The sequence below is a fragment of the Tauraco erythrolophus genome, chromosome 4 (genome assembly GCF_009769465.1).
Source record: "Tauraco erythrolophus isolate bTauEry1 chromosome 4, bTauEry1.pri, whole genome shotgun sequence".
In the NCBI taxonomy this organism is placed as follows: Eukaryota; Metazoa; Chordata; class Aves; order Musophagiformes; family Musophagidae; genus Tauraco; species Tauraco erythrolophus.
The window spans coordinates 84,565,576-84,578,635 of record NC_141468.1 but is presented as its reverse complement, the minus strand read 5'-3'; the positions used below and the strand labels follow the sequence as shown (position 1 = coordinate 84,578,635).

The window sequence follows — 13,060 nt, the reverse complement described above, 5'->3', positions numbered from 1 at the left end:
ATGAGCTCCCCTGCTTGGCTGAAGCATCTTGTTTACGTATAGAGGTGCACGTAGTTATCCGTAGGGGGCGAAACTGTGCCTGACATTGGCTGTGACTTGTCATGTTTTTTGTTTGGGGGGTTTGTAAACGCTCCTCGGAGTCTTTCAAATACGTTCGATTGCTGCAATAAAGATGATTTGTTCAAACAATGTATTCTGAAACTGCATCCACAATAAATGGAATATTTCCATGAGCAGCCCCCTGTTTGTTAATGAGCAGGAATGAGCCAGTTGTCGTAACTGGGATAGGAATCGAGCTAAGGTTGTGTAAAATAAGGTATGATTGCAAAGAAGCTCCAAGGATGTCTCTCCTGATGTACTATCCTACAGCGGCCAGCCAAGTCAGAAAGTCAGCAGCTTTAATCTACGTATTCCTAATGGAAGAAGGAAAAAAAAATCTTAATTGTCATGCCTATCAGTACAAGACAGGAGCTGTGCATCATCCAGAAGTCAGCACACTCAACGAAGTAGGTTCCGACCTAGCAGCACCTCCGTCTGCTTCCCTACTTTGAAAAATGTTTTCTGTGTGAGAGCCATCATGTTTCTTCTGTCTGCCTCGGTGGGATGTGCTTCCAGGCTTGGATGATCACAGGGACCAAGTCTGGGGAGCTGCTGGCTTTCCTGTTGTCCTCCTACCTCTTTCGGTTTCGCTCTAACGGCAGCACAACACGTAACACCCTGCTGTAACCAGGTCATGGGCATCCAAAAGAGCTCCCCGGGCTGCTGCCTGCTCCATGGGAAGCAATGGGAAGGCTGCAGCAAGCTCAGCTTTCTGAACTACTGGGGGAGAAATAATTGAATGCTGCCTAATTTAACCCAAAAAGAGCTTGTGTGCTTGACAGCGTGCCTGTTCTCCTGCCTCGCGCTGACCGGCTCCACCGCTACCTTTCTCTCCAAGCTTTGCTGAAGTGATGCTTTGCTTTTTTAAGGCAGATACGTTTCTTTTCCTCCTGGTTGTTGCCTGTTCTGAGAGAGTGGAAGAGTGCTGGGCACAATTGGTTTTACTTTTCGGACATTCTGTAACGGTTTGATCCCACCAGCTGGCACCACCTCCTGGCAGAAGTCGCCAAAGACAAATCCCAGTGGCTGACTCAGCAGCTCTGCGAGTTTTTTTGGCGTTTCGATACCAATATGAAGTGATGATTTTTCAGACGATACCAGATTTTCACCTTAGCTTCTAATCATGCTTTCCTGCAGCTCGCTCGGCATCCTCATCCTCACCAGACTTACTCTTGCCAGCAGGCAGAACACCACAAAACAACCTTTTTCAAGCCTGCCTTTGCTTTGGCTTAGCCTGTTACCCATCTGAAAATACTTTTTTAAACCAATTGTGACTCTACCTCAGGGTTCACTTTGGTGTCTTTAAATAAAATCTTTTCTATGATTTCCTTAGATGAAGCCAACCCTTGTCTGGATATATTGTTCTGAATGCTGCCAGCAGAGTTGCAAAATCTAATTTTGCATTTGAGACTTCCAGAGCAAGTCAGTCTGATGCTGTAGGTAGCCCTTATGTTTGGCTGCGTGGATTTTGATGTGTGTTATCACTGCCTGTGATGCTACCTTCACCTTTTCGCCTCTCATCACCTAAGAATTTGATTTCTAGTTGTCCAGAGGGCGGGCTATGTGGAGTAATAGGTACAACTTTGTTCTTTAGGTTCTAGCTAGAGCATGATCCTGTTTGATGCATGAGCCACAAAGTAGTCTCTATGTCTTGTCCTTACACAGGAAGCATAGAAGCTTATTTCTAGCTGTGTTAAAATTTAAAAAAAATAACAGACTTCTGACATGTTTTTACAACCAATTGTATGAAACAGTTTAAGCACTCCAGTGATTAAGTTTTGTTGTTATTCAAACTTTATTCATGTAAAATTTTAAAGCATTAGAGATTCAGACTATGAAAATCACAAATATGTAAAAAGCAAAGGAATTAAAAAGACCATTCCTTGACAGCAACTCATTAGCCAATATGACTGACCGCACTGGAAATGACATATAAAAAAAACTTGTAACTAACCAGAGTTTTTTGCTAAATATGTCTTTAATTAAGGAAGACAAGGAAAAAAGGAAATGAAGAGACATTGTCTTTTTACTATTAATCAAAAATGTCTTTTTACTATTAATCAAAAATACATTTCTGCTAACCATCTTTACAAAAGACCCATCCCTATTGCATTCTTATACCAACTGGTGGTGGTCTCCTAAAAATGGAGGACAAGTAACTGCTCATAATGACTGTCAAGTACAGAAGAAGAAATCAAGACCAAGCTCCAGAATACGTGTTCTAATCTGGAAGGAGTTACATGGAGGTGTCGCAGAAACCACTGGCATTAATATTCTGCTTTGAATGGGTAGTCCTTATGATTGACAGCTCTGAGAAGAGAAAGAACTGGTTATTTAAGTATTGTAGAAAGTATCTTCAGCAGCATTTCCCTACTACAGTCTCCCTCCTCCACTGCCAAGGTACTCCAGGTTTGCTGCTGTCGTTAATTTGAACACAGGCTTGTGAACGAGCACGTGCAACACCAAGATGCTGAAGGGAATGCCCTGAATGAACCTCCCTCCTGACGTCAGTTCCAGGACGTCTCATTACCTGGGATCTGGGTGTAAGATATGAGCTCTCCCTGGTTTTGATCATGTATATTTTCAAGATATCAGGTATGAAAATACAGATAGAGATAGACCTAGTGGATAATAAGGATAATAAGAAACATACTGGAGTACTGGAACTGCCCTCCAGTTCCTGTTAAAGCTGAGGATGACATCCATCTCCTTTTTAGACAGTTCAAAGTCAAACACCTAGCAGGGAAAAGAAAAAAAAAGAGAAATCCCTTTTTTAGTTAAGTCCATGAGCAGTTAGCTACTAAGTGCGCTTCATGCATTTATGACTTGGGGTAGGAACATACTGCATCCACACTAAGTGTAGTTAAGAAATCCTCTTAATTCTCAGCCAAATACCAATTTACCCTTGAAGTAGTCAAGATAGTCCTTTTCTCTCTGAGGTGGTGTTCATAGCAATGTCCTATAGTTGTGGGTGGTTGAACGCAAGCACCGCCGCGGTGTGTGTCGTAATGCACAGACAGAAAAGTAAAGGTGCTAAGGATGGATTGCTCGATGTGTCACAAATACTGGAACTAGCAATAAATATTTCTGCTACCACAGAGGACTACTGGGTACCAACTGCAAATAGTCGTCTTACAGTTAATCAGTTATCTGAGAATTCTTGCTGGTGGTTCATAGGAGAAGTAAGTCCAATATGTTGCACCATGAATGGAAAGTAACACAGAGATGTTGTCTAAGATGCCGGGCCTTTTGAGCAAACATCCAGCCAAACCTCCCTGCCAAGGGGAACTACAGCCTCAAGGGGAGACATAAACCACAACGGGATTGGCGTTCACAGTTTGTTCCTTCACACCCTAAAGAGGGGCTCACTAAACATCTCCCAGAGGGCAAGCCCAAAACTGGGGATTCCTTTTCTAGGGCAACAGAGCTCGGATCACCCTGGTGTAACCCATTTCTCTCCTGGCAGGAACAAAATGCTTCTCCCCAGAGAACAAGAGTGGATGGTTAGGTAGTGCTGAGCCCCAGTCTTTACATCTCTGCGCTCCCCTTCCAGTGCCTCTTAGGTGCTGCTTGGAAACACGGAGGAGATCCAGGTGGGGGTGCCTATCCTGTGTAAAAAGGTGGCAGCAGCCCTAATGAAAACTTCACCTTCATGTTTTCCTCAACACGCTGTGGTTTGTCAGACTTGGGAATGACAATCAAGCCTCTCTGGATAAGAAACCGGATCAGAACCTAGGAAAGGGCGAGGAGGAGCATCAACACAGGGGTACCAAGAAATGTGTTCAAATGCATTTTGTGTTTGCTCTTACCTTTTTTTTCACGTACGAATCAATTTCTGTTTCTACAACCATGTTGACTCTTTGGAAGACTCTACCATTTTGCACGCAGGAGTTTGATGTGCCAGCATTTGCTTGCATTCTACTGAGAAACTAGGATTTTTTTTCTGTCCTATGTTGTTTCTACATCCTGTCTTCTCCAGGATTTGTTTGGTTTTCATTTAGGGTAGGAGGAGGGAAGAAAACCAACGATGTTTCTGGCTTGCATTATACAGGTGCTCAGACCAAACAAGCATAATGATACTGCAGATTATTTTGGGCTCGCAGGTAAGTACTCACCTAAGTTAAGCTTTTTGAAGTCCTTAAAAGGAAAAAACTATTAAGATTTTAAGTTTCCCTCCTCAAAAGAGGACTGTTGCATACAATTTTTTGTCCTGCTCTGCCTGTCTTAAAATAGGACTGTGGTTGATCACTTGTGAACATGTGGGTTTATTTGAAGTGCCGTTTCTGCACACCCTGGGCAAGAGCTCATTTGTGTGACTAGCAACTAACAGAGAAAAAAAAAATTCATCTTGAATAATCAAGCAGCTTTCAATGATTCTTTGTGAACACGAGCAAACGAGCAATCAAGTAAGTCTGCAAATTACAGGTCTTCTCTGAAGAATAACTTCACCAACTTAGCTGGAGAAAGGAATAACAAGTTGGCTTGATGATTTGTAAGTAAACCTCAGAGGAAAGGGGTTCTTGGGGAGCAAGCACTTCTCTCTGGGAGCAGAAGACGTCTCTCTAGGACGGGGGACACCGGAGGTAAGCACATACCACTGCTGATCCGCCCCCCCAAAGCTCAGAACTTAAGACCTCTTAGAAAATACCTGCTAATTCATATTCAGTAAGGTAAGTTCTTACCTGCTGGTAAGAACTGGGGCAGTGTGAAGAGTCACGTGCAGTTCAACCCCATTTTACTGCAACTCTAGGAAAGGCAGCATCTGCTAAGACTGGCCAACAGCCTGTGAAAATGTCTGAGGAAGAAGAATAGCTCGTCCTGACAATCCCACTTACCTGGGCAGGGGTTTTGTGATGCCTGACTGCCATCTCTTTGATCTTGGGATCGTCCAGCAGCACAGGTTCCCCTGGCTTGGCCCTGTTAAAAACAAAAGCCAGGATATTGATGGTAGAAAGGAATTGGCTGGAAGCCTGATGTTTTTCATGAAACAATCTGCAACAAAGCAGCAGTAGTCTTCTCATTATACCTGCATTATTGACATCGTTTGCCTCAAAGATTCAAGTTGCAAACGCGTTGTTTTGTGTGCAGAAAGGCAGCAATGCTTTCTTACCAGGGGCGGTTAGGAGAGCCAAGGGGGCTGTACGCTGTCACAGCAATCCCTTTGGATTTACAGTACTCAATCAGCTTCTCCTGGGTGAGGTATGGATGACATTCGATCTGCAAGCACAAAAACACGGTGGTTGACACACAGGCAGACTGCACTGGGCTCCAGAGCATAACATTTTAATTCTTCTTGAGTGGCAGAAAACATGAAGAAAAGACTCTCAATATCATAATTGAATTAAATTCCTCTTCAGCCTGCAGAAGAGAAGGCTCCAGGGTGATCTTATAGAAGTCTTCCAGTACTTAAAGGGGGCCTACAGGAAAGCTGGAGAGGGACTTTTTACAAGGACGTGTAGTGATAAGACATGGGGCAATGGCTTTAAACTGAAAGAGGGCAGATTTAGATTAGATATAAGGAAGAAATTCTTCACTCTGAGGGTGGTGAGGCACAGGAACAGGTTGCCCAGAAAAGTTGTGGCTGCCCCATCCCTGGCAGTGTTCAAGGCCAGGTTGGATGAGGTGTTGAGCAACCTGGTGTAGTGGAGGGTGTCCCTTCCTATGGCAGGGGGATTGGAACTAGATGATCTTTGAGGTCCCTTCCAACCCTAACCATTCTATGATTCTATAATTAAAATCTATCTTATACAAAAGTTATTAATGTCACAGCAATATCTAGTGGCCTAGTACAGAGAGTAGTACATATTACACAAAGGTAGTGGGAAATAGATGAGAAGAGTGAGAGTGCTTTCTGTGTCAGGAATCGGGGAAATTGGTCTCCCTGGACTACTAGAGAGCAGGATTGTATCTTCAGAGCAGTTCAGAACACCTGAGGTTTAGTTTCTGCTCTGAGTCACCCAACCTCTCCTCTCCCCAAGGAGTCTCCCCGACTCCTGAAGAAGCCTGGAGAGATGAGCTTCCCTAGGTTAGCTCTGATCATGTTGCCACCAGCCATTCAGGCAAGATATCCCTTAACTGGACAACAACAGAAGCCTTCACGGGGATGGTGCTCAGCGTCCCACAAGCTATAGTATGATCACAGGGCTCTGTCTATGCTGTATAATGTGGCACCATGCACATACCCAGCTGTTTCTAAATGCTACAGCTATATTATGGGCAGCACCATGCCTGCAACAGGACCCAATGTGACAATCTCCCTGGATATTCCCAAGCCGGCAGAGACGGGCATTCAGCACCCTCAGCTGAGCGAAAGGTGTCACATGTGGAAGAAAGTCAGAAGGTCCTGATGCCCCTGCTGTCCTGTGGTTTCATTCATGAGGGACGTGGAGAGAACTTGTTATGTAATTGTAAACTTCAAACCTCCTTTTTATAATGAAGTTCCATGAAATGGTTTATTGTGTGTTGAAAAATAAGTAAGTCCAGGGAATGAGTTAGAGCATTCCTGTACATTCCCATGCCTGTGCAGCAGCTCGCAGTGGGGATTTTGCTGCTTACCCCAGGGCTGGCAGAAATGGGCCTCTAGCAACTTGGGTTGTCACACTGGAGTGTTAAAGAGGACATGTAGCAAAAAGTTGCAAGGTCCTACGCAAGGTAATGGATATTTTCACTGTTTTCCAATGTCTAAAAAGCAAATATTCTCATCTGTTTCATATGACTGTGGTATGAATAACCTATGCTTTTTCGTATGGCTTTGCTTTCAAATCTCCATTGCCATATATACACACAAGTCTACAAAAAAGTTTTCTGTGAGATCCCTGTCAGCTAAAAACCATCAGCACTGACACCGTACCAAAGCCTTGCATATTGCAGGCAGTACTGACTTGAAGGAACTTTCAGACAACCAGAGATACCTACTGCTTTGCAAGAACTTTCCATGGCACCAGAACTGTTTAAAGGTCATGGCAAAAGTCAGCTTTAGAGCTGATGCGTCGTATGGAAATATTTAGGAATACTCTAAGGTTAATTTACATCAGTGGAAATAAAAGTCTTACCTGGTTATTTACTGGCTTGTATTTCAGTCCTGGCTTGTTCAAGAGTCTTTCAATCTGCTCATGGTTAAAGTTGGAGATACCAATGGCTTTTACCAGCCCACAGTCCACCAGCTCTTCCATGGCCTAATGAGTAAGGACAACCAATGTGTATTTATGAGGTGATATTACTGTCAACTTCATTATTTTGTTTCCCTAAAGCTAGTGACAAACCAATAAACAACCCAAGACTAGATTAAATAACAGTATCTCACATAAGAAAAAAATAATCTTTGCAACTTGTTTTACCTGTATGCTTTAAGTCCCATTGCAGATGGGAAAGTAATATAAGAAGAATGGCTGAGCCAACCCTTTTGTAATGGGAAGTGAAATTCTTTTGCTTTGGGGGTCATTTTACCAGAGCTAAAAAAGCGAGGAAGAGCCCTCCACCTCCTCCCATGCCAGCACACTACCTCTGAGTTGGCAGAGTACACCAGGGAGGATGTTAGCTTAAACTCAACCACCTCAAAATACTTTCCTGCAACTGGATTCTGCTATTGTAGGGAAAACTATTAATTCCCAGAGCTGTGGCACCACAGAGGCACAGGTGGCAGGAGCAGACCCTGAATCCTCTCAGGCCACGAGGAAAGGAGGTTTGAAGGACAGCCTGAGGTGCTGACACCCAACGCAGAAAAGTGTGAGAATTCTCCATCTGTATGAAACACCCACTAAGTCAACAGCCACGCCTGGATTAATTCACGCTCTGGTTCCACCATTGTGCATATTCAAATATTATTTTCGTGACAGCACCTACAGTGCTGATAGTTTAATCCTCTTTAGACTTAAAGCCGCCTCCTCAAACCAAGAGGGAGCAACAGCTCTGCTCATCCTTGTCATGAAATAACAATTCTGTGTCACTGTCCTCCCTACCCGAACGTATCCCCCAATTTCATCGTGCACACACATCTCTGCTCCGTCTTTAGTGCTGGCACATGCTCAAAAGACCAAACCTTAACTTACCTCCCACGTGTCCAGAAAATTGGTATCACTGGGAATACTCATACCCTTCTCATCCATGGGATGCAGTTCTTCTCCAGCCTGTGATTTCAAGGCAGATAATACATGGAGTTTTTTTAAAAGTTGAATTTCCTCCTGGTTACTAGCACTTCTGACTGGAGTTACAGGCAGCATGTTAGTAAGTTAGTTAAACATATTGTGCTACTAAAAATTAGGCGTGTTCATCAGTATTCTCTTTTGGACGAGGGCCATATTTCTACAAATCAATCCCTGCATACAAAGAGTGGAGATTAGTAGGAATTACGTAATTTAGATCTAGAGAGAAGGGAACAGACACCCTCTTACCTTTTTTTCTAGAGTTTTTATCTGTTTTACACAGGCGTAGACAGAGGGGAAAAAACCCAGCATGTTCTTTCAGGGCTCTGCTTCATTTTTCACTGTTGGCTACTCCAGATCAAGCCAGCATCTCCAAAACCTAAGATGTCCACACTGTTGTGGCCACAATCCCAGACTGCACCATCCCGTGTTGGTTACGGTTTCCCTGAAGACCCAGGGGGATCATTAGCAGTGCTCGTACCTACGACTGTCTCGCTTCAACGGAGGTGGAAAGCCAGCTCCACAGGCTAAAACGTACCACTACCTAGTCAGTGATGGAATGCTTGATACCACCAGGTTCAGGGAAGAGCCAGGTGAACCATAGCATATCTCAGCTGCATAGTGAAGATGATCACAGGATAGACGAGAGAATGCACTGTGCTTCTGGCCAGGTAAGGAGAAAAGGAATGCAGAGCAGGATTACCTTGAATCCCATAGGGTAGTGTACCAGGTAGAGGTCAAGGTAGTCCAGTTGCAGTGCAGCGAGGCTCTTCTTGCACGCTACCTTAACCAGGGACCTCTCATGAAATGTGTTCCACAACTGTGGGAAGAAACCAAGCCCAACCATGACTCTAGAGCTTCCACAGTCCAGACCAGGGGACAGAAGCTTCTCCCTTGGTGTTCTGGGAGGACAATTCCCTGCCCATCTACCCAGTGCACGCTGAATAGACACCAATCCAATGGCTGTCAATATTTTAATGATGAGGTGGGGCAAACATACCATGAATGAGGGAGTCAGTAGTGAAGGTGGACAACCAGTATCCCTACTTATAAAAAGAGATTCTCAGGACTAAATGTTAACGCTCTGCCAGGCGTATCTGACACAGCAAACTTGTTTGTGTTCGAATTTTTTTTTTTCTTCAGCCTAAATTTTGAGTCTTGAGCGGCTCATAGCTGCCCTCCTTCTGTCCCCTTTAGCCAGCCACAGTGAGAACTGTTGTCAATTTTACTTCATTTTTGAAACGAAGTAGCAAGTTGTCTAAATAGAAGAACTTGCAAGTATTATTCAAATTAAAACCTGTTCTTTAACAGAAATGAAGAGTACATGGGAAAGCTTAGTTATGCTCAATGTTTTCTGGTTTTGTTGTGAAAATCTGAAGTCATACAACTTTTAATTGAAGTGTTCTCACTTTTTGCTGAAGAGCGTTCCTGAGACAAGCGGATGAGGTGAAGCAATGGAGTAAATACATGAAAAATACTCCAGACTGAAGTCCCATACTTTAATTACTCCTTTTCAGGCTTACGTGTTGTACATGGCACAACTTTCTAATGTTTTGCACACGTGTAAACAGCACAGCACCTCTGAATTCAGACATCTATCTTGCCTTTTTATTTTTCTGATCCTTCTAGGGTGCATGCAAACAAACCTTCTGTATAAGTGACTTAATAGATGCAAAGAAATTATTGAATTGGCAACAGCCACGCTGTTATCTTTCCAAAGTCATCAATGGTTGCTTAGGTAAAGCTCAGTTCAAACTGCAAATAAAGAATGGAATTTATAGCGCATAACAAGACAACCATGAAATGAGCATCATAGAAGGGCATAAGTCCTTAGGTTACTTTACAGATGGAATGAGGGTTTCTCTTGGAGAAAAGCTAAGTGCCCCAATGATCCTGCACCCTTGTACCTTAGTGACAATGAAGAGGTCTTGCCGTTTCACAGCCCCCTCCTTGATCTTCTGCCGGACCGCGTTCCCTATTTCATTTTCATTCTGGTAGAAATAGGCACAGTCGATGAGGCGGTAGCCTGCATCAATAGCAAACTTCACCACCTCTTCCACCTTTCCTGGAGGAGCCTGGAAGCAAACACGACCAAACCATGAGCTTTTCCACGGCCTCCCGCCAGCGCTCGCTGCTGCGACTGCTCTGCAAAGTCTCCCTTTCCAGCTGCTGCTGGTGTTTCCTTGTCACCCCAGTTTCAAATTTGCAGGCAAACAGCATTTTTGCATGGAAAGGAAATAGAGCAGAAAAGAGTTAGTTTTTGCAAGATGTTTCGACTCTGCCGTTTCCCGCAGCATAATGCCCAGTACCCTGTCCCCTAAGTTAGTTTCAGTGTTCCTGGAGTGGTATTACCAGTTCACTGTCCCCAAACCGTTCCCCATAAAGGCAGTTTCGTGGCACAGGACTCCCCTCAGCCTGGGACCCCGTCCCAGGGCTGCCAGTGTCGGGCCACGCAGCCTTTCCCCATCCGCATTTGGGTCTTTCTCATCGGTTTCAGATGGTTTTTGTGTTTTATTTTGCCTCCCTCCACCTTCTTTGGCTCCTGTTTTATTTTTTGCCCTTTTTTTCCTGGCTTTTTGCTCCCTGAGCCCTTTCCTCCACACCCTCCTCCCCGGACTGGCAGCCCGCCCGGTTACACAAGCGGCCGCGATCGTGACGGACGCTGCAGGCGGGCGCCGAGACGGAACCCCCCCTGCCCCAAACCCCCCCGCACGGACGTGGATTCCGCAGCAGCCCACGCCGCACTGCGGGAACCCCGTTTTCACTTGCAATTGTTCTTTCTTTTCTTTTTTCTTTTTTTTTTTTCCCCCTTTTCATCTTCGCAGCGTCCCCCTGCCCGCCCCGCTACCTGCCAAGTGCCCAGCCCCAGGGTCGGCATCTTCATCTTGTTGCTCAGCTCCACGCAGGGGCTCGCCATGACACCCACGGGTGTCTGTCCGTCCGTCTGTCCGTTGGCACGGCGGCCCGAAGGCGCTTTAATAAGCCGCGGGGCGGTCCCACTCCGCCACCTCCCTCCCCGCCTCCACCGGGGGTTTCCTTAGGCGGGATGCACGCATCCATGTTGAGAGGATGTTAGGAGGATTTGTTTGGTTTTTTGCATTGAGCAAATAAAAAGCGAACGCCTCGGTGATGAACTTGACACTTTGCACGGGTTCTTCCTTGTGATTCATGACAATGAAGGTAGATCATCTAAGACTTTTCATTCATAAGCCTCAGTTTTCTTTTAGCTGTAATTAATTTTTTTGCAGTACTGATCTGATTCATTTCCCACTCCTCATTTTCACTCCTGGTTTATGTTTTAAGACAAGTGCATGTCAATAGCTAAGATTGAGTCCTCAACACAAGAAGGACATGGAGCTGCTGGAGCGAGTCCAAAGGAGAACTATGAAGATGATCCGAGGGCTGGAGCACCTCTGCTATGAAGACAGGCTGAGAGAGTTGGGGCTGTTCAGCCTGGAGAAGAGAAGGCTCCGGGGTGATCTTATAGCAGCCTTCCAGTACTTAAAGGGGGCCTACAGGAAAGCTGGAGAGGGACTTTTTACAAGGGTATATAGTGATAAGACAAGGGGCAATGGCTTTAAGCTGAAAGAGGACAGATTTAAATGAGATATAAGGAAGAAATTTTTCCCTCTGAGGGTGCTGAGGCACTGGCACAGGTTGCCCAGAGAAGTTGTAGGTGCCCCATCCCTGGCAGTGTTCAAGGCCAGGTTAGATGAGGCTTTGAGCAACCTAGTGTAGTGGAGGGTGTCCCTGCCCATGGCAGGGGGGTTGGAACTAGATGATCTTTAAGGTCCCTTCCAACCCAAACCATTCTATGATTCTTCTGCGGCGGAGAGAGCCTGATTGGGCCAAAACTGCTGCTGGAGGCGACACTGAGGGATTTTCTCAGTTACTTTCAAGTGGTGACAAATGGACTGAAAATTCCATAATTTACCCTAGAAAATACTGGGCTCACTCACTGTCCGCAGAGGAATTTGTTAAAAGTGAACGCGGCCTTACCTTTACGTAGATTCCGCGTTGCCGGTCTTTGCGGAGGTGGGCTCCTGGCGCGCTCCCCGTGGGGCTGTCGCGTCGGTCCAGGTGATGACATCAGTTCCCTGTGTCCCATTCAAACATCAGCCAGCATCAGTAGGGTGTCGGAGGCTGCGAAGCGGGTTTGGGATCCCAGCTTGTCTACAGATAGTGCTTTTAGACCGAGTGAACCCCCTCCTTTTCATGTAGGGCCAAAACGCACCCGGAGGGCTGATGTTTAAAGGCTGCAGGAAACTTTATGTGAAGGGAGCGCTGCAGAAATCAAGAGCCAGGGGCCTGGGAGGGTTGGGCTGCTGAGCTGGCAGCTGTTCCGAGGGAAAAGTTGAATCACGTTAGGAAGCTGAGGTGAAATCCAGGCCATCAAACTCAATGGGAGGGTTGCTACAGGAGTAAATAACAGGAAGGGTTCACCCTCACTCTCACTTTTCTGACTCCAGTTAGTGAGGTTTTCAGTACGGTGCTTGTCACCATGGTGTCTGAATGCCTTCCAACAGGCTTTGTGAGCACTGAGTTCTTCCAAGGGTGATGTCCTCTATTTATGTAGGTAAATAGGTGTTCAGAGACTTGATGTTAAGCATCAAAGCTCTGTGGTCCCATTTTGCGGTGGGTTGCAGCTCCCTGTGTGCACAGGAGGCCTCCAGCCTCTTGCACTCTAGGGGCTTTTGGTGCCCAATTTGACTGGAACTTCATCTCATTGCTCAAACCAGTTTTTCTGATCGCCTTTAAAATGGTATGCATTTTTGCTGTAGCTTCTAAACAGTACCAGCCATAATGCTACACTATATGTT

General features: G+C 45.4%; 1 protein-coding gene across 1 annotated transcript; it reads right to left on the bottom strand.

Moving 5' to 3' along the window:
- Positions 1–2,366: 2,366 nt before the first annotated feature.
- On the bottom strand, positions 2,367–11,157 carry LOC104372573 (aldo-keto reductase family 1 member B1). Its single transcript, XM_086610607.1, has 10 exons — positions 11,089–11,157; positions 10,148–10,315; positions 8,944–9,060; positions 8,148–8,225; positions 7,152–7,274; positions 5,210–5,316; positions 4,935–5,016; positions 3,748–3,831; positions 2,753–2,835; positions 2,367–2,409 (listed from the first exon to the last, which is right to left on the bottom strand). The coding sequence occupies exons 1-10, from the start codon at positions 11,155–11,157 to the stop codon at positions 2,367–2,369; spliced, it is 954 nt and encodes a 317-aa protein (XP_086466733.1).
- Positions 11,158–13,060: the final 1,903 nt, after the last annotated feature.

Coding starts and splice junctions, on each gene's coding strand:
- LOC104372573 (XM_086610607.1), bottom strand. CDS start 11,157: ATGGCGAGCCCCTGCGTGGAGCTGAGCAACAAGATGAAGATGCCGACC. Junction 9,061..10,147: donor ACCTCTTCATTGTCACTAAG/GTACAAGGGTGC, acceptor TTCTTCCCACAG/TTGTGGAACACATTTCATGA. Junction 7,275..8,147: donor ATTTTCTGGACACGTGGGAG/GTAAGTTAAGGT, acceptor CTTACTCATTAG/GCCATGGAAGAGCTGGTGGA.